The 21,136-nt window shown below is 41.1% G+C and overlaps 3 protein-coding genes across 3 annotated transcripts; 2 read left to right on the top strand and 1 right to left on the bottom strand.

Moving 5' to 3' along the window:
• The first annotated feature begins 2,225 nt into the window (after positions 1-2,225).
• On the top strand, positions 2,226-9,785 carry arg2 (arginase 2). Its single transcript, XM_041954338.1, has 8 exons — positions 2,226-2,480; positions 2,580-2,652; positions 5,950-6,124; positions 6,325-6,484; positions 7,685-7,779; positions 7,887-7,991; positions 8,543-8,679; positions 8,813-9,785. The coding sequence occupies exons 1-8, from the start codon at positions 2,367-2,369 to the stop codon at positions 9,001-9,003; spliced, it is 1,050 nt and encodes a 349-aa protein (XP_041810272.1). The 5' UTR covers positions 2,226-2,366; the 3' UTR covers positions 9,004-9,785.
• A 715-nt stretch (positions 9,786-10,500) lies between these two features.
• On the bottom strand, positions 10,501-13,861 carry vti1b (vesicle transport through interaction with t-SNAREs 1B). Its single transcript, XM_041954340.1, has 6 exons — positions 13,618-13,861; positions 13,433-13,491; positions 12,976-13,173; positions 12,468-12,641; positions 12,130-12,191; positions 10,501-11,931 (listed from the first exon to the last, which is right to left on the bottom strand). Exons 1-6 carry the CDS (start codon positions 13,712-13,714, stop codon positions 11,832-11,834), a joined length of 690 nt encoding a protein of 229 aa, XP_041810274.1. The 5' UTR covers positions 13,715-13,861; the 3' UTR covers positions 10,501-11,831.
• A 704-nt stretch (positions 13,862-14,565) lies between these two features.
• On the top strand, positions 14,566-20,743 carry rdh12 (retinol dehydrogenase 12). The gene is made up of 7 exons (XM_041954339.1): positions 14,566-14,695; positions 15,321-15,439; positions 16,241-16,396; positions 16,491-16,595; positions 17,659-17,868; positions 18,119-18,308; positions 19,761-20,743. The coding sequence occupies exons 1-7, from the start codon at positions 14,619-14,621 to the stop codon at positions 19,861-19,863; spliced, it is 960 nt and encodes a 319-aa protein (XP_041810273.1). The 5' UTR covers positions 14,566-14,618; the 3' UTR covers positions 19,864-20,743.
• The last annotated feature ends 393 nt before the right edge of the window (positions 20,744-21,136 follow it).

The raw sequence follows: 21,136 nt of genomic DNA, 5'->3' as shown, positions 1-21,136 counted from the left end.
ATATCCAAAGCAACAAAAAAAAAAAAAAAAAAAAAACAATGGACAGATAATTTGAGAATGAAAACAACTGCAATTACTTGCAGTCCTACATTCCACATGATGCCTGGCTTTATTTTGTTTAAGTTACTTTCATCAATTCAAACGTTCAAATCTTTTTAGGTCTGTCATAGTGTAATAAATCAAATCAAAAATGTGCAGCATGCCTTGGAAATGGTCTTCAATTCTAGAAATCTTAATTCATGCCAAATTGAGGTCCAATGCGTTTATCCAAGACTGCAAGCCCCACCATATTTTATTAGTCAAATAGTAATGTGTAGTGCTTCGTCGGACTACATTCGTATGAGGCTGAGATTTGACGCATTTTAGGAGTAGGTTTTGCCTTTCAGGTCATAATCAGGGCATGTGCCTCCCTTTACCCATATTAAATACTCTACAGCCTCCATTTCCAAACGCTTGGTGGCGCCAAATGCTTTTCTTTATTTTGTAGCGAGGGAGAGCCGCTTCACTTCCGCGATGTGTTCGTACGTGAGTTTTGAAGCCTCTGACCGGGCCACACTTCACAGCTCAGTACAGGTCGATTATGTAAGGAGAAAAACACTTGTGTGTCCGGTGTCGCTCAGCAACCACTGTCCTCAGATCAGGCTCTGAGCTACATCACGAAGTGTTAACAGGCGATGGATTCACTGAGTGGGTTTAAAAAAAAAAAAAAAAACAGTTCTATGTTCAGTCTTTGAATGTACATGGACAATGAATGTGTTTTCCCTATGAATTAGATATTCTGGCTTTGTTTTTGAATTGTGTATGTTTTTTAATGAACGGTACATTTATCACAATAATATAATAATAAACTATTTATAGCACTTTTCTTGACAATGTCACAAAGTGCTTTAAAAAACAAGTAAAGTAGGAAGTAAAGACAATAGAATGAATAAGATCAAATAAATATGAATAAAAAGTGTATTTCGGCTATTATGATCAAACATGAGTAAGACTTCACATGAAAACCAGGATTAACATGGTTTTCATCATTACCCCCCACCACTACAGCAGACACTGAAGTTGGCAGTAATGAAATGTCACAAAGTACATTTACGCAAGTACAGCACGTAGCACACACAGCTGCAGTGAGGTCACTTTGCATATCATGATTACATTCAAGACATATGAGCTTATAAAATACATCGCATTGCTATAAACTACCAGACAGTTTGTACGCAGGGCTGCAACTACTATTTTCATTGTCGATCAATCGATTAGCTGTTCGTTCTATAAAATGTCAGAGTGAAAGTGAAAAAAGTCGATCAGTGTTCCCTAAAGACAAGATGACACATGTCAAGGTGTCTTTTTTTGTCCACAACCCAAAAATATTCAGTTTGCTGTAATAGAGAAGGGAAGAAACCAGAATATATTCACATTTAACAGGCTGGAATCAGAGAATTTGGACGTTTGTTCTCAAAAAATATATACGATGAAAACTGATTAATCAGTTATCGAAATAATCGAATATATTTGTAAATTAGCTCTGCCTCGACCTCTACCTCACTTTCAAAGAGCTTTCAAATAAGATTTTGACTGTAAAACCTTCACTTGTATTAGAGTAGCCTGTTTCAGTGTGGTTTAAATAATACTTGTGTAAAAGTAAAAAAAGAAAAAGAAGACGAAGAAATACTTCTTTCACCACTAATAGCGGGACCCTATTAGAAAAGACACCTGTTGCAGGACCCTAGATAACATAAGGAAAGAAGGGAAAATGTTTTCATGATGGCCTGAAATCCGATATGTTTTGGCCGGACCTGAGACCACGTGTGGACACACGCCCAGACCAAATGCTATAGACCAGCTAATGTAAACAAGCCTATCAGTCTCGCTCGGCTGGGTCTCTGGAAATTTCCACGTAGACGAAACCGCAGTGCAGCGCTTCACAACAAACATTTCAAAAAGCCTCTTGGCCTACATCAGCGCGCAGGCCACGCCCACGGAGCGAACCCACTTATTTCGCCATTGCCTATTGGCTGCGCCGAAGGTGTGTCACTCAACATGACGTCAGACGCCTCGGCCGTGCCGTGCGGAAGAAAAGTTTATAACATGTTTAAAACACTTTCTGCCACAGCTCGCTTCAAACGGTGCGGGTCTCTGAATAAATTAGGGTGTGATGATGCGCGCCATTGATCCCGGTCCTCCCGATCAGCAGCTCATGAATATTAAGCAGATTTAGGAGCCATAAGACCGGCCCCCTGCACCAACGCGGCCACAGTCAGCATCCACCAGTGCAACATCTCACAGATCTTTCATAAGACTTTTTCTGGTCGGCCGCTCGTGACGGGCTCATTTGGACTGGGTCGATTCTGATTGTTCGAAGAGAGAAAATGGCTTTGAGGGGACCTTTGTTCCGTCTTCTCAGAACTCAACTGGGCCACACTTGCCAACAAAGCAGAGCTCAGTCCGTGGCGGTGCTGGGCGCCCCGTTTTCAAGAGGACAGGTAAGGAACGCTTTGTGTCTCCGTGCTTTTTATTTATTTATTTATTTAAACTTAAAAACATTCACATCTGATCAAACTCCTTCTTTATATGACTGGCAGAAAAGAAGAGGAGTGGAACACGGTCCTAAAGTCATCAGAGATGCGGGGCTCATCGACAGGCTCTCCGGTTTGGGTAAGCGAGGGAGGCAGGGCGGGCTCAGGAAGCTGCCGGTGACGCCGCGTTATGTAACGCTGGCAGGGATGAAACCTGCAGGGTCGCCCGGGCAGAGATCTGACAGATTTAACTGTTACCTCCGGCCTCCAGCCAGACTGTTACATCAGCCGGCGGCAGTAAATATAAACACCCGCCCTGTAGCCTTGGAGAGGTTATTCCAGCACACATGCGTTAGAGAACAAAGTGATCTCTGCTTTAGTCTGATTTCAACGAGCGGCATTACGACAGACGCGTTACAGTGAGACAACAAAACGTACATCACAACCTTTCCTTTTTTCTGCTTTTGCGCACAATTTGATAGCTGAATAAAATCAAGCCAGGCGCAACAATGAATGAATATAATGGCGGCTGTAAACGCATGATGCGCCGCGGGGTCGCCACGCGGAGCGATGCAGACGCATGACGGCGCAGTTAGGTGTGAAGTGTTTTTTCTCTCTCATTCGCGGTGGCCACATGTCCGCTTTAGTCATTCTTGTACGCGGCACATGCTCTATAGGGCGCAGGAAACGGATGGCTCATGTATTTCCACTCTGTCGTCACGGCCTCACCCCACTGTAACAACTCCGGGGTTTTTTTTTGTTTTGCGCCTCCTCCCTTGCAGGGAGGATAGCTTTGAAGCTGAAAAAGGACACCTCGGGCGGAATGAATCCCGGTCCTCAGGTCAATGAGGTTGCTTTGTGCTCGAGCTTCCTCGCATGTATGACAAAGGAGATGAATCAGCGCAGAGGAATGAGCTCCAGCGACGGTCACGGCAGGAGAAATGGCACGATAGCGTGCTGGAGCAGGGTTAAAAATACCACCAAGTATCACTTTAAAATCTATAAAGTCTACTTCTGTCTGTGGTCCAGACTTAAGTCTATATACCAAGGGCACACTGAAGAATAACATTTGCTACAAGAAAGTAGTGATTGTTCCAATGAATCTGTTTTATATTTTATTAAGAGAAGACACATTCCAATTATAACTAGCCCAAAGTTGTGTTGAAACAATAAAACACTTTATCATAATAGTCCCAGGAGTCTGCAGACAGGATTATCTGACAAACATCATACAGCAAGAAAAGGTAAAGTACAATAATCGATGAAAAGGTCACTGCAGGCTGGGTGGCTCAGCATGAGTCAGTGGTGCTTACTGACTCCACCAAAGACCAAAACTTGTCTACCACCTGTGTGATGAGGTAGCTATATATAGACTATGCCACAGCCTGATTATAAATCAACCATGAACACAAGGTCACTATAATGCCACCGCTGCGTTCCAGAGGCTGTCGGCGCTTATAGAAATAAAAGGCAGCTTTATGTACGTCCTCGCACAGTGTGCAAGGTTAGGGGGCGTGGTGCCTGTTCCAGCAGGCACACACAGTTATGGCATGTTCTAGGCCATCCAGGTTAAATGCGCAACATACAGCCGTCCCCGTGCTCACACAGAGTATTTATGTGTTTATTTTTTAACACACTTTTATTAATTTCCAATGGAAACATGAGTGATGCAGTTTGCCATCATGCAGATCACTGACACGCAGATAGAAATTAATAAAATAAATTAGAACAGCATCTCTTGACCTGAGCACTACACACAAAAGCTTACATACAGACCACAGCTGCAACAATGAATCGGCTAGTTGTCAACCATTAAATTAATCGCCAGTTATTTTGATGACTCATTAATCAGTCTGAGTAATTTTTAAAGAAAAAGAAGTCAAAACTCTCTGATTCCAGCTCTTTAAATCTGAACATTTTCTGGTTTCTTCACCTTTTTCTGACATTTTCAAGACTAATCGATGAATTGAGAAAATAACTGACGGATTAATCATCTATACAGATCTATACAGACACATCATTGATTAGTGTAGCAGTATATAACCGAGTATTTCTACAGCTGGGACATCATTTTATCTTCTGCAGCTGATAAATTTTAGCCCTTCTGGCAGAAGCCACAAAGTTTTTAATGCATGCAGTTATTAGAAATGTCAGTCAAACATTATCCATAAGGTAGGAGCTCCTTATATGTTTAAAAATAACTACAGTTATGTTCCTCATATTTAAACTTGTTCCAGAATACAGATGTGGAAAATATGTTCCCAGTGCTCAAAATCCAACGTGTCATTTATTAACTAGATTTTTTTTTTTTGCTTATTTCTTTGATCAGATTTTTCAAAGCCCTGCTATGATAGGAAATTACATCATGCTCCACAGTATCTAATATACAAAATTATACCAAAATATTACGTTACAAGGAAGTTTTTGGACCATTACGTCAGCCTGTTCTAATGTTTAAAAGAAAAAAAAACCATAAAGCTTATAAATCAGAGGTTTAAGAAAGTCTGCTGAAGCTGCAGCCGATGAGTTAGCAGGGAGTCATTTTTGTGATCTGAGCAGGGAAAAAAACAGCTGCTGTCACTAACCGAGCTCAAGGCATGAAGCCACACCCTGACTGAACTAAATAGCAGGTCGTCTTGACTCTTCAGGGTTGGCGTCAGTTTGTTTTGCAATGACATACATGATCAAACATGTAATCTTTGAAATTGCAGTACGGCAAACAGCACATCTAACCTTGCAATTCACAGAAAGCACAACTCGCAGCCTTTTCCTGCCGTAACAGACTTTTTGACTTTTTTGCCCTGCAACAGATGCTCCCAATTGCACCAAGACAAGGGCTATTCCTGTCCTGTCTACGAATGGTAATGAGCCACATTGGTTCTCCTTAGATCAGCAGAGTAACACAACACTGCCACCACGGCTCACGTCGCCAGATGAACCCCAATATGGTGGATCACATCACCTGTTTACTTCGCAGTCCGTCGCCTAAACTAAGTGGAAATCTTTCGGTCTTTACTGCTCCGACCTTGCAGCTCAGGGCGAATTGACCGAAACCCGAGCTGACACGGGAGATGGGACCAGTGGAAAGTGCACCGTCACTAATGTTCCACTGGCATTGAATGACTCAGCCTCCTCAGACTGCAAGGTAGACAGATGCACGCGAACTCGGACTGTCGAGGCTACAGGTCGTGCAGTCTTTTCAACTGAAAACGCCACCTACAGTATTCAGAGCGGGGCGGCGTCTGAACAATTAGATCAGCCGTCCAGAAAAACAGGCTGCAGGTTCCTTCCGTGCAGCAGCCAGTGTTTGTCTATCAGCAGCCAAAACGCTGAACCTTTTCTCAATGAGTCAGTGCAAACCTCACCGAAGCACCGACTCAGACTTAAAAGCATTAAGTGCTCGAGTTGATGGCAGCTTCTTGTTGCTCCTCCTCAGACTACTCCATCCACGACTTTGGCGACCTCAACTTCAAGCACTTTGAGAAGGACGAATCCTACATGGATGTGCGCTTCCCTCGCAATGTGGGTGCAGCCAATAAGATGCTGGCTGGCGCGGTGAGCAGAGCTGTCGGCGCAGGACACACCCTCGTCATGCTGGGAGGCGATCACAGGTATTTATTTAAGAATGCAGAATATTCTGTATGCAAACAGCACCTGCCCTGCACAACTAGATGAGTATTTCAGTGCCAAAATGCCACTGTATAGCATTTTGTTATATGTGTTAATGCTCCTTTGTGGGGTAAAGCTCAGCCTCTGAACTTGACTGGTATAAATACAACATATTCATGAGGCCGTCCTTCTCCTTTCACAGCCTTGCCATTGGATCAGTGGGAGGCCACGCCCAGCAGTGTCCTGACCTGTGTGTCATCTGGGTTGATGCTCACGCAGATGTAAACACGCCCATGACTTCTCCATCAGGAAACCTCCATGGCCAGCCCGTGGCATTCCTGCTTAAAGAGCTGCAAGACAAGGTGAGGAGAAGGCTTCACCAAAACAGACCGGAGACGAGGTCTCTCACATTTCAGGCGCTATGTGGCAGAAGACAAGTGCTCAGGGAATCACTTTCACTCAGCGAAAAGTGCGTCAGAAGGCTAGTTGATACGAGAAGATAACATTTACTGGCACCACATTGCCAGAATCACATCATTTGACTGTGATGTTTTGATAAGGGTGCAGCGTGATGAAGCAAGAAGTGGCTCGAGACTCATTTTATTGATTCAGAAACTAAACTTTACAGAAAGGTGCTTGCAGTAATCTAGAAACTCTAAAAATTTCTAACAACCACTAATGCACTGACAGAACATCTTCCTTTGCAAACGTGGAGGGAGTACATCCACATCCAGACAGAGAGAGGCACATTTTGATATTTTGCAGGTGAGCCGTGACTCTCAGGTGCTGCTGTTGGCTCAGAAACCTGCATCTGAACTCCAGTACTTGCATACATACATGCATACAGTTAAAACTGATTTAATGTCTAATGTTGCTGTATTTTAATAAAACGTTACCGTAGCCTCAGTTGGCTGTGCAGCCCTAATATGAATGAAGACTTAAACACCAGAACAAATATTTGATTGGAGTTGGTTGGCAGATACTCAATATTAAAATACTCTGATACTCAGGATCAGGATCAGGAGCAAAAAAAACAAATGTCACCAGTCAAATACCTGTTTAAGTGCTCAGTAATGCATCTGCAGTCAAGTATATGTCAATAAAGAGGCACAGGAACAACCAGTCGTGTCAGGTTAGAAACAAGCCTTTCTTGATATTAAGGTTGCAGCAGTACACCAGTTTTATGGTACTGTGGTATTAAAATCCACAGACATCATACCACACATTTGTGCATTTGCTTGTCAGTGGCATTGGATTCTACTCTCTGTTAGTGCAAGAAAGAAAAGTTTCAAGTTTATATTAAGTTTCATGTTCAAGTTTAACCAAAAAAGTCTTCAGTTTTCATTATTTTAAAGGTCACTGTAACATGATAATAACAGATTTCTAATAATAATTGTGTAACACAACAGTGATATTTTCTGAGACGGTGATCATACTGGGAAAATGTCAAACTGTTGCAACCCTATTTGAAATGCATGTAGGCGGTCCAGTGGTGGATGTTTTTTTCTGTTCCTGTCTACGTACATGTTCCATATTACATTACCTCCATCCATCCACCACAGATGCCAGATATCCCAGGGTTCTCCTGGATGAAGCCAGTCCTGTCCTCGAGGGACCTGGTGTACATCGGACTGCGGGACGTTGACCCCGGAGAGCAGTAAGCACATACTATCACTTCTAAAAATGTCACCGTACGTGGCCGATGACTTCATTATAACATGTGATCACTGTGAAAATGGTTCCTGATGTGTTTGTTTATTGCAGCCACATCCTGAAGAACCTGGGTATCCAGTACTTCACCATGAGGGATATCGACAGACTAGGCATCCAACGGGTCATGGAAGTCACTTTTGACCACCTTCTGGCAAGGTATGCTTAAAAGATCATGACTTTCACTGACACTTTAATGTGACTGTATGATTATTTTTAAGGTTTAATACACAACCCTGATTCAAAAAAAGTTGGTGCGCTGTGTACAACGTAAATAAAAAGAGATATTCAATCTTTTGCAGACAAACTGTGTTTACTGACAGCAGTTTTATGAAGTGTCTCCAAGCCCATGTTTTAATATCCTCTCCAAACAGGTGTTTTTGGAGCGTTCCACAACTTTCCCAGTCTTCTGTTGCTGCTGTCCCAACTTGGTTGAAATGTGTTGCTGCATCAAATTCAGAATAAGCAGATATTTATAAAAATTAATAAGCTGATGAGGTTCAGTTTTCAATTGAGTATATGTCAAAAAGGTGATGAAGATCACTTTCTGTTTTATTTATGTATTACACAGTGCCCCAAAGTTTTTTGAATCAGTGTTGTACTTGGACTAAAACTCAATTTTTGTTCTGTTTATTTGATAAAACCAAACGATTGCCCTCGTCTGAGTTGAAGTGAGCATTAAATTCACACTTTCTCACCTTCCTGAGCAGAAAACAGCGACCCATCCACTTGAGCTTTGACATCGATGCATTCGACCCGTCTCTGGCTCCAGCCACAGGAACGCCAGTGAACGGAGGTCTGACCTACAGGGAGGGAATCTACATCACAGAGGAAATCCACAACACAGGTACAGAAGACTGCAAATATGGTTGCAACACCCTATATAGACAGCTTCATGCTGCTTTCACAGACACCTTACTTTGTCTGGTCCTCAAACTGTCAGCTGCTGACATCTAACTTGTGAACGTGTTGCTGTGCAGGTCTGCTGTCCGCCATGGACATGGTCGAAGTAAACCCCATTCTGGGGGCCAACCGCGAAGCCATGGAGGCCACCGCCTCTTTGGCGGTCGACGTCATCGCGTCGTCTCTGGGACAGACAAGAGAGGGCGCTCACTCGTCCATCGATGAGATTCCTCCTGTGAAGGACGACACAGAGCAGCTCCGCCTCTGAGAGCATGAAGCAAAGTGACGGACTTTACCAACATCATCCCTGAGCATTCCACAAACAGACTGAATCTAATCGCTAATCGCTCCTTCCCACCTCTTTGCTGTTTATTATGTCACAGTGAAGACAAAATTATCTCTGGATTCATAAAGCCATGAAATGGCTTTACAGATCTGAGGCCAGACACATTAATAATAATTCACATTACTAATGCTGAGACTATAACTTTTGGCATAATTTAGAAACCACTACGTGTAACGATGGGAAAACTCTTCATTTTAACAGCTAAATTTATTTTTCTCCTGTATTTAATAAGTTAAGTGTTAGAAGACACAGCTGTCACATATTTATTGTGAGTTTGGTTTATAAGAGAATGAACCTGCCGCAGAGGTATGATAAATTGAGTTTGACTTAGTTTGCAGTCCACAGTCTAATGTGGACTCTCCAAACTGTTTTGAGGCTGTGCCAGTTGCTAAAGATGTGTTTGCACTTTCGAACTAGCCGTGGTTACTGTATTTTATTTAGAGGTTGCTTTTATATTTTCACAATGAACCCCTGAGTACCTGTACTAGAATTACTGAGCGAATACATATTTACTGACGCCAGTATTCATTGGCTTGAAAATTGATATCCAGCTTTGATTCAAATGCTGTTTTTTTTTGTTTTTTTTTTTTGCTTGAACTATCTAATTCTTGGTCCATGTTTGACTTGACGTGGCCACTGGATGACAATTGTCCTTGTAACAAAGAGTTTATATTTTGGTCTTCCATAAACGTGATTACATTTTTTGTTCATGTGTCTTATTTCTTCTTTGGTTTGTTTGATGTTGTCCTGAAGGTGTATAACTCAACTGTTCCACTATTTTAACAAGAGGTCTGGACATCTGTCCTGTTTACAGTGTAAACAACCTGTGATTTTCACCATGTTAGCTTAGTGTGTTAGCATGCTAACATTTGCTGACTTGCACACAAAGTAAACCGAGTCCGATGGGAATGTCAAAGCTTCTGCAGGTAAACCCAAGAGCTGAACAAAGTAAACTTAAACTTATTAAACCTGATGGTGGCGTTAGATTAAAAATCAGAGAATGACCAAAGTAATAACATTTCACCCTGAAGGGAACATGCATGCCTGTACCAAGTATTATGCAATCAATCCAATAATCGCTGATACTTTTATATAATGACAACTGTCTGGACTTAGATATAAATTGTTATCAGTATTACTGGCATCATACAACCCCGATTCTCAAACAGTTGGTAATATCCTTTATCTAAACGTGTTCATAAAGTGGTGAACTTCACTTGCTTGTGAACGACTGAGCCTTTCCAGGATGCTCCTTTCATACCCAATCATAATACTATATATATTCCACTTCTTTCCCAGTCTCTTGTTGCTCCTGTCCCAACTTGTTTGAAACGTGTTGCTGCATCAAATTCAGAACAAGCAGATATTTACATAAATCACTGAAGCTGATGAGGTAAAACATTAAATATATTGTCTTAACACTGTTTTCAATGGATGTCAAAACGATTTGCAAATTTTCAAGTTCTGTTATGTTTTACACAGCGATCCAACTTTTACAAGTTCTATGAATTATTCGTTCAAATTAAAATATTACATAATTTATATGTCATTACACAACTTTAGTTACTGCAACAAATGTGCTTTTTCTGTTTAGTTTTTTTAGGAATGTGAGGGAAATGTTTCACAGATGACAATCAAATATTTTCTTCTGCCCCAAACCTCACTCTGTACCTGATTCGCTGAAGCCGGTCACCAAACATGTATTTGTCCTTGGCATCACACCAGGAAGGCATGATATCTACGTGGAAGAAAAACAGTGTGGCAGATGCGCCACTTCAAAAACAGAGCACTAAAAACAACCTTATCAGCTATTATTTGAGAATTAATTTTATAGTAACAGATGGTGTTTACACAGCACTAACCTGGCCTGGAAAAAGCCTTCAGCCTGTGACAAATATTGGCGAGGTCAACTCAACAGCGGATGTTTTTTTCAAACTGTTTGGATGTCGTCCATGGAAGTATTAGATAGAATCCAGACTGAGGTTAAAGATTAGCTTTAATGGTTTGTCGACCGTCAAATAAGGAATACCGAAGCCTATTTCTAACAGTGATTTCATATCATACAGTGATTGGACGACAATCATTTTTAAGAACGTGTTAAGAGTTTCCAGTCATTTCTTACATTCACACATCTGACTGATGAATTTGGCCTCAGGTTTCAGCGCCCAGAATAGGAAAAATTCACTTAAGACAGCAATTTGGATACTAGGCATGATGACACGACAAAAAGACGGTGCCATTTCATCACATACTGTTGTTGATGATAAAGTATCCCAAATCCAAGAATTCATAAACCTCTCAGAACTGCTACGCCAACGACTAACAGTAACATTTCTGTTAGCAGAGTAGCTACACATGTGGGCGTAAGATCGTACTCATGCTGAATGAATCCTTGCATCCAGCAGAATCATCTCTGGGGTCTGTAGCAGCCAGCAGATCTTCCTGCAGGCCATCCTTGGCATTAACAGTCTGATTAAAAAAGTGCAAATCTCAGTTCATAGTTTGTCTGCAAAGTTTCTGAAGGTTTGGTCCATTAACAGGTTCAAGTTTTGTTAAATGAACTCCACCTGGACACGGACAGAATCTCCTCCCGGTAAAGGTTCACTTTAAGACTGAGCCATCTCATTGCACTTACAGAAACAGTTGGCTGAATACAGCAGAAGAACATTATTGCTACTAGATGGTCAGGGGAGACATGTTGAGAGTCTGGGTTTGCCCTGGATCCAGAGCGTAGACTGTTCTCAGGGGGTCTAGTTTGATGGCCGGAAGAACTTCAGATAAATCACAGCTCCCAGAATGGCCAGCTCCATTATGATGATGACACCTAACAGCAGCTTGTTGGTCACCACCCTACCAGACAAAAAAAAAGAAGAAAGTCAACAATAAGAGGAGGTTTGGGTCTTTACTGCTATATTTTATATATATTTACATTTCATGATTTGATCACATTTAAGGAAAATACAACAGGACTGCCAGGAGAGGCCTCAATATGCATCAATAAAAAAGAACAGGAGAAATGAAATATAAAACCTCTTGGGTGTCACTTACCGCCTTGCCATGGCACGAAGGATTTTTCTACTTCGACTCAGGTTTTCTCCGGTATTCACCAACTACAGAATAAACAAAAGACAAAACAGATTTAAAAATCCAAATTTTGACGTACCAAAAAAAAAAAAAAAATCCATCTACTATAAATCATATTGACCCAAACCTGAGCTGGACCACCTGTTATTGCCCTTAAACTAAGTACACCTGCTGGACTGCTTTCAGAAATTCTATCAGAAACTGAATCAAGTGACTAAAATATCTTACATACAGCATCTACCCTGAACACATTAAACTCAATGCTGTCCCGTACAGTAACATAATAACAACTGAGAGCTCACTCTGTTTCTGGCGCGGTCCAGCTGTTCCCTCTGCTCTCCCAGCTCCTCGATGATATCTGTGCCGATCTGCTCCGTCTCGTTGGCGATGCGCTGGCTTCGTTCAATACTCTGGCTGGCGTTATTCAGAGATTCTGTGCCCTGGAGAAGCAAGGCTCTCTGGGATTGCAGGTGTGTCTGCAGAGGTGGGCAAAAATGACAGATCCAACAACGGTAAATGACATCAACTGTGACAGAGGAGGAAGAAAAAACATTCTCAGATAATTCTTTTCATATGAATTAGTTTTGTTGAATATAGTCCAGTGGTTATTTCACAGTGAGATGTCCTTCTAAATGTGCTAACACTTCAAGTTACAAAGACTAAAATTTCCTTGTAAGAGCACTGTAAATGTATCAGCTTGTTGTTACACCAATGACTTCTTTATAGCTGCATTTTGACATAATTAAGGTATAATGACACCACGCTCAAACAGCATTTATAACATATCAAAGTCCACAGTCTCACACTCACACTTTGTTGGTTTTGTGATGAATAGATGCCATGATGACTTCCTCCCACTGGCTGGTTAGAAGAACCAAAGCCAGGAGCTGAGTTCTTCATGTCCCGCTGCAGCTTGCCCAGATCCCGGCGGTACAGGCGCAGCTTTGTACTCATAGCATTTCGGTGTGAGGAAGGGGCGGCACGCAGCTCTTCTTCCATACCTTGTAACTGAAGACAACATACCAACAAGTGCTTATAATCTTAACTCAAATATTAAGTTAAATATGACTGAAATAAAGTAGAAATGCCATGGGCCAACATCTTAAAACGTTAAAGTTCTACTGTTTTTTTTAAATGATACAAGCAGCCGAATTTCTGCTCGTCGTTGTTTACTTCAATAATGGGAAATACTACAGACAGCATTTATTAAAGTTAGCTAGTAGCTAGCAGATATCATTTCCAAAACACAAACAGGGGAGCAGCTCACCACTTCCTCAGCCTCCCCCTGCCTCTCATCGAAGGTCCTCACCAACCTCTTCCTCTCTTCTGTGAAAACAACACGAGTTCCCGTTTTATCAGCACAGAAAACATCTCCTGAAGAGTTTAGGACTTTAGTTACTCAGTTAGCTAACGGTAGCATTAGCTGGTAAAGCAACAACATGAACTGTTTACCTCCGTAGCATCTCAGGGCTCTCTCTGGCATTAGCTTGAGCTCGTCATACAGTGATCTGTAGATTTCGTGCAACTTTTCGAATTCTTCCGACGACATTTTGCATTAAAAGTAGCTCAGCTGCCTTTCCTTGACAAACTACTTTGTCTCCGGCTATAAAACACAACACTAAAGGTACAACTGTAAATTAATGTAATAGTTTTGCTTTGACGATAATCAGATCCCCGGGACTATTCCGCATGATGGTCCTCGTGATCCAGTGCCTTAATTTCCAGACCAAAAATCAAACACAACCATGTTTCGGTATTTTTACATTTATTTTTACTAAAAAAATAAAATAGACTAAATTTTACATCCCTCAAAGGCATATATGTTCCGAAAATAATGTCAGATCTTGGTGAAAACAACTTTAAAAGCACCCAGATAGCAATTTTGTTCTGGCACTACGCAGGCAGCTTTCACAGCGCCTTATGGGAAACGAAGTTTTAAACACTACTATAACTCAAAAAACGGGTAATTACTTAAAAAATACGTTGGAACAACTAATTTCAGTTTTTTAATAAGTGAAGTCCTGATTTTTAAATATAAATCTATTTTCTTCACCCATTTATATATGAATTAATAATATTTACTTCTTTGTTTTGTTCATAGTTGTTGCCTTTCATTCGTTTTGTCGCAGGTTTGTGTTGTTCTTGGAAGCGTTTTGTATTTTAAGGTAAAGTAATGAAAAAATAAGTTATCTGAAACTGTCTTGTGTTAATCAGCCTAATAAAATCATTATGATTCCCGAAAACTGTGTACTTCCTGATTGCCTGGGAAAATATAATTAGTCTTCATTAGTCTCATTTTTCAGGCCGTAAAAACTACAATCCCATGATTCCGTTCGCGGTGGTTCTTTCAGCCCCTCTACGCTCTGCACCCCTTTATGCTTTGACATCAGCTGTTCTGGCTCCAGAGCAGAAGCTCCCTGCTGGAGGACGCAGAAAAAGCGACGATCCGTGTTATGATGTTGCTTTTATTAATCGTCGCGGGCCTCGGAGTGGTGACGTTACTGGTGCTTTTATTTGCACCGCATATAAGGTAAGCAGCAATTAACACACTGGGTCATTCTCACACATATGCTTAACACATCGCGGCTTTTAGACGCTCTTAGAATCATCGCGGATTGGTCGTTCCTTGGTTGACAGGGCATTACATTGCACTGATGCAGCTATTACGACCAGGTTCATTTACATTGTGGAAAGCACTGTCCTGCGCTGTAAGCCCAGCTGATCGTCATTTTAAAGGTTTTATTTTCATCAGCTACTCTGTCACACGACGCTGAGTGATTTTCTAAGCAGAAAATCAATGAAACAGAATGATGGAGCTGTGGGAGTTTCTTCACAGAGATGAGCCGGGAGTCTTCCAGCAGAGCCGCTCGGGCCTATCAGGAGGCTGCGCGTGGGAGGAGTTATATATGGACGCATTACTCCAGCGCACCTATTGGCTATGTGGCGGCTCTGCTCAGTGGTGTGGGTCGTACCACTCCGCACTGTTCATTATCCGAGTTTCTCGATGAATAATTAAGCCAGGCTGTCCATGTGTCCGGTCCTAATGAGGACATAACTTGCAATGACTGCACAAGGGGCCACAAGTCATTGCAACGGAGCTGTCTGCTGTGGTTCAGCCTCAGTGGTGTTAATCAGTGGGTGTTGTGTATTAACAGAAAATATGCAGCTGGAGGAGTGTGTCAGTCCACAGCTGATCTGCATGGGAAGACAGTCCTCATCACTGGGGCCAACACAGGGATTGGGAAGGAGACTGCTCTGGACCTCACAAAGAGAGGTGACTTAATGGTTTTATGTTCAAATGCACAGCACAGCAAGCACAGTCTAAGTCTGATAACAAGAGGAAATTGTAGTCTCCCCTGAAGGGCTCTGTGTAGTGTAATACGGGATAATATATCATAATAAATTGATATACAGTGTATTAATGACGTACTATATCTTGATATATATACAATGATAAGGGAATCATAATAGTCTCTACACTAACTTTGTTTTATAACGTCAGACAAAACTCTTCAATTTAACTCTTAAACTCTCAATTTGCGCAAAATGATGCAAAGAACAGACTTTAGAAAACACTGTCATGATGTGATCACATTTTTTACAAAACGATCCTTCCAAAACTCAATAAAATTCATCATTCATTTCGATTTGAGTTCCACCTCAACCAACTACAACAGTAAAATCCTGCTTTTACATGAATGCATGATTCATAGTAATCTAATGATTGAATATCTAACAGTGTAACAGTCACAGGGGACATTTTTCTGCATTGAGTACTTTTGCTTTTAATGCTTTAATTACATTTGCATACTTTTACCTGAGTAGTATTTTCAATGTAGTGTCAGTACTTTTACTTAAGCAAATGACCTGAGTTCTTCTTCCACCACTGGATTTTATGATCTTTGGTTGATCTTGCCATCAGTGAGCAACAAGCCTAAACCAGAGACCGCCTTCAATAAACGTCTCTACGCGCCACAAGCCAGCAGAAGCACCCTCCATCTCTGTCCTTGTCCATGAATTTATGTAGTTTCTGTTTTGTTCATAGTTTAGCTGTAGCTTGTTTTTCACGCGACAGGGGCTCGGGTGATCATGGCGTGTCGAGACGTGGACAAAGGAGAAGAGGCTGCGGCCAGTATACGAGCTGCGTGTCCTAAAGCACAAGTGGAGGTCCGAGAGCTGGACCTGGCAGACACCTGCTCGATACGAGCCTTCGCACAGAAGTTCCTGAGAGGTGAGCGCGGAGCAGCTGTTTGACACTCACAGCCCTGATCTGTTGTTACTTAGCAGGCATGTGTTTCCTTTTTTTGTGATGTGCTCTTCCTCAGAGGTCAACCATCTTCATATCCTCATCAATAACGCCGGGGTGATGATGTGCCCCTACACAAAGACGATTGACGGCTTTGAGATGCACATTGGAGTCAATCACTTGGGTAAGACTGCGCTGAAATGTAGGCCAATTAATGAATAATCAAAGTTTAAGCAGGACTTAAAAGACCAGGGATTAACTGATTGATTTATCTATTGGATCAGAAGATTTCGTGCATGATTAATCAGCATAAAAAAGCAGAAATTACTTAAATTAAAGCTGATAATCCTAATATTTTATTTATTCTGCCTGTTTGGAACATTCCACAGGTAAACAGGTTGATTGGTAACAGGTGATAGTATCATGATTGGGTATGAAAGGAGCATCCTGGAAAGGCTCAGTCGTTCACAACAAGGATGGAGCGAGGCTCACCACTTTGTGAACACTTGATTGGCTAAAGGAGATTAATACATGGACTCAGGAACACTTCAGAAAAATGACTGCCTCCTGTTTTTTCTGCGTTTTAAAGATAGTTGACTGAACATCCTCAGCTCAGGATCTGTTCAGTCGCTGTTCTGAAGTGTTTCTTGATATGTGTGAAACCCCTGAACAGTTACGAAATGGGGGCATTAGGTGCAGCAAATAGCTGCAGGCAGGTATGCTGGCTGGTGCAAACATAAAATAATGTGGTGACATGCAGCTCTGCTTGCGGCGGTTGGCGCTGGCTCAGATCAAATCAACGAGTGACTACACAAGTGCTTGACTTTTTTTTCTTCCATTCCTTATATTTTCTTCTCACTTCAACTTTAAGGTAATGAAACAAGCTAACACCAGTAATACACTGTGTTCTGCAGAGAGACACATGACTCTATAAAGGAGAGTAGTGCATGGGCTCTGTTAATTGCATTTTACAAAAAGTTCAAACCTCTTTTGAATCGGGTTGTAAACGAGGAACATACTAGTCCTTCAGTCTGTAGTTTTAGATTCACATTTCATCAAATCATTTGGGGTTTAAGTCTTATTTAATCCACTTTTGGATCCTTACACACTTACCAACAAATACCTGATATCTTACAATACCTGATATCTTACAAAAATATTCAAGATAACAAATGCTAATTATTGAGACTTTGGCTTCTGTCTCCGTGTGTTCAGCACTGACCGTAAACGTTTCTTACCTCTGGCAGGGCACTTCCTGTTGACGTCGCTCCTGATCGGGCAGCTGAAGCGCAGCGCGCCGGCCCGGATCGTGGTGGTCTCGTCCCTGGCACACAACTTCGGCTGGATCCGTTTCCATGACCTTCACAGCCAGGGAAGCTACAACAGCGGATTAGCTTACTGCCAGAGCAAACTGGCAAATGTGCTCTTTGCCAGAGAGCTGGCACGTAGACTCAAAGGTAGAGAAAAACAGAATATATTATTATATTAATATACAATATATGTTATTGTTAGCGTTTCGTGTAGTGCATGTAAAATGTTTAAAATCATAGGAGTTAATGAAACTGTGACACTACTTTCAGTAAGTAAAAGTATTTGGATACAGCAGAAAGTAAAAGCAACAGTATTTTCCAATAATCAGCCTGATACTACAGATTAGAAAGAGGAAAAAATGTCGCCCACAGTGACGTTGTTCCGTCCTCCTCACAGGCACCAACGTGACGGTGAACTCGGTCCACCCGGGGACGGTGAACTCTGACCTGACCAGACACTCGACCCTCATGACGATATTTTTCACCGTCTTCTCCATGTTCCTGAAAACCCCTCGAGAGGGAGCACAGACCAGCATCTACTGTGCCGTGGCAGAGGAGCTGCACTCAATCTCTGGGAAACACTTCAGGTAGGCGACAATGAGCCGGAAAGGTGTTCGGTTCACCTCAGAGACCTCAGCGTTTGTTTCTTCTCTTTATCGTGCTGAATCATTAACATTTTAACAGCTGAGGGGAAAAGCGCCAAGAGACATCAAACTGTGCGCCAAACGTTTTCCTGCAGAAGCCGTTTGGTAACCTGATCTCAACTTATTTATTCAGAGTGTTTCATCCCCCAGTTTCTGGTGAAAAATTACACAACCCACAAGCTGTAGTGTTACTGTGGGAAAGCTGCCACCTTTAGTCCACATCAGTAACTCCTACATGGCTGTTCCATTAGACAGCTTGTAATGTTTTTATATTATTTTATCACTGCTCTCGAGGGGAAGGGAAAGGATTGTCAGACTGACATGTAAGACGTGGGCGGCAGTTCAGAGGTCTGGAGCAAAGATGCGGATGAGTTTTATTCCCTTTAAATTCCCTGTTTCCTGGTTTAGCTGAACGCTTTAAACTTTTCATTGTTTTATGTAATTAAAAAAGAGAGTAAATCACTTTCATCTCTGCTCGTTTCATCTAATCAGGGTCGATTTAATTCCTCTTAAGAGTGATTTCTCCATTGTGAGATTAATAAAGTCTTATCTTATCTAATCTCTTCTTGCATTCCAGCCAAGCTAGCTAAAAGCTAATGCTAACATTGCAACATGCTCACAATGACAATGCTAACATAATGTTTACCATCTTAGTTTAGCATGTTAGCAGGAGTATATATTAATGTACTAGAAATATAATTTAAGGATAGAAAAGTCATTACAAGTACACTTTTACTTTTTGTGCTTCATTGAAAGTATGTTTGACACCTACTTTTAAAAAGTGTACTTCTAAACAAATGTCCTTAGGTTCTAGTTAAATGTATTAAAAATTAATGTACTGATTCTGCAATAGTGGTTTTTCAAAGTATTTATAAAAAGTGTGTTAAAAATCGTACTTCAGTGTACAACATTACAAATAATTTTAATAGTAATAACGTGTACTTATGAGAAGAAGAAGTGTACTTATGAGAAGTGTACTTATTTTCAATACACTATAAGCAGCTTAATTAAAGTGTACTTTAATTTGAAGTATATTTAAGTATATTTCCAACACATTGGTGATATAATTGTACTGCAAGTGTGTTTTTGAATGCTCATGAATCCTGATTTTCACTGGTGAACTTCAGTTCACTTAAAATTTGTAAAAAGTTGAGCCAATTTAGCAACTATTTACAATTCAAGTATACTGAAGTATTACTCATGGACAGCCTGAGTACATATAATACTTGACAAAAATAGCACAAAGTGTTCTGAGTACATTCATACATTTTTTCACCTGGTTCAGACATGTACAAGCAGCTCCTTGTTTCTGCTCTTCCCAGAGTCATCATACTGAGTGATGATCCAAACCATCATCAGCCTCTCTGTAATAACCGCCCCCGTCCTCTCTTTCAGTGACTGCGCCCCTGCCTTTGTCGCCCCGCAGGGAAGAAGTGAGGAGACAGCGAGGAGACTGTGGGACGTCAGCTGTGAGCTTCTCGGTATCGAGTGGGACTGATTCAACTTTTAACCGCCATTTATCTCAGTTCTCAAAGGAGTCCTTATTCTTTCTGTTATCATTCATTTCATTATGGTTTTGATGTTCTGTACTTTGAACGTTTCTCGCCTAATAAGCAGTCAGGTAATACTGTAAGAGGTACTGTAATGTGAAGTTGCTTTTTTTGTAATAATGCAGCAATTACATTATAATAACTTGAGTGTTTTGGCATCTTTTCAATCCAAAACCACTCAACTGTATTATCATGTAACCACAAATAACTTTTTGACTCTATATTTTTGTGACACAATGTGAATACAGTGTACGCAAAAAAGCAACTAGATGTATTTTAATGCTGTAGGATACTTTGAAGGGTCAAGTCAGGGTAAACGACCAGCATCTTTATCAATATCTTTTGTTTTTTTGAATCTCTCCAGAATCTGCAGCTAAATTCTTGACTTTTGTGCCAGCGTTTCTAAACAATTGCAGGGCTTCTTGCGGTATTTCCAGGTATGATAAAAATTAGTAAACTATCGAAGATCAGCAGCAGTCTGAGCCATGATTACCGCTTGAATTGCATAGATGTATTTTCTGATAATTGTAGTCGATGTAGATTATAAGGAGGTTTTTCTATTTAAACCAAATCAGTTAGAATCACGTCATTGCAATACTAGCAGATATTGTTTGAATTTTTCTTCCATCTGCATTGCCAAAAACTGCACATTCCTGGAGGAGCTACAGTTTTACATTATAAGGATCTCCCCGCTCATGTCTCCCTCTCAGCATTCACATGGAAAGGTTGCCAAGAGTTTACATTCTGTGTTTTATACAAGTCAAACATGCCTTTTACTACACTTACATTCATGTTAAGAGTTGAATGTTTACAATTGATGTAAATAAACGAAAGTATTACTATAAGGGTGCTTGTGTCCTTTGAAATTCTGCCAATCAGAACTGGATTAGTGCACAAAAACAGAGAAATGGGTTATGTTCAGCCAAGAAATGTTGGATAAAGTCGAATCATTGCACAGAACCAATGAGTCAGATTTGATCACAGTCTCACTGGGGAAGGAAAAATTTGACATTTTGAGAAATACGCTTATTCGATGCATTGCTGTGAGTCAAATTAGTCAGTCAAATCAGTACCATTTTCAAGTTTCGATGCTAAAGACAGTATGAAGCTAAGGCCAGCAGCCAGCTACCTTTACTTAGCATAAAGACTGGTAAGCCTGGCTCTGTCCAACGGTAACAATTAGCCAGGCTAACCATGTCACCTGCTTCCAGTCTTTATGCT

Source organism: Chelmon rostratus, chromosome 15, assembly GCF_017976325.1.
Source record: "Chelmon rostratus isolate fCheRos1 chromosome 15, fCheRos1.pri, whole genome shotgun sequence".
NCBI lineage: Eukaryota > Metazoa > Chordata > Actinopteri > Chaetodontiformes > Chaetodontidae > Chelmon > Chelmon rostratus.
Note: the sequence above shows the minus strand (reverse complement) of the source record. Positions and strands in the feature narration are given on the sequence as shown.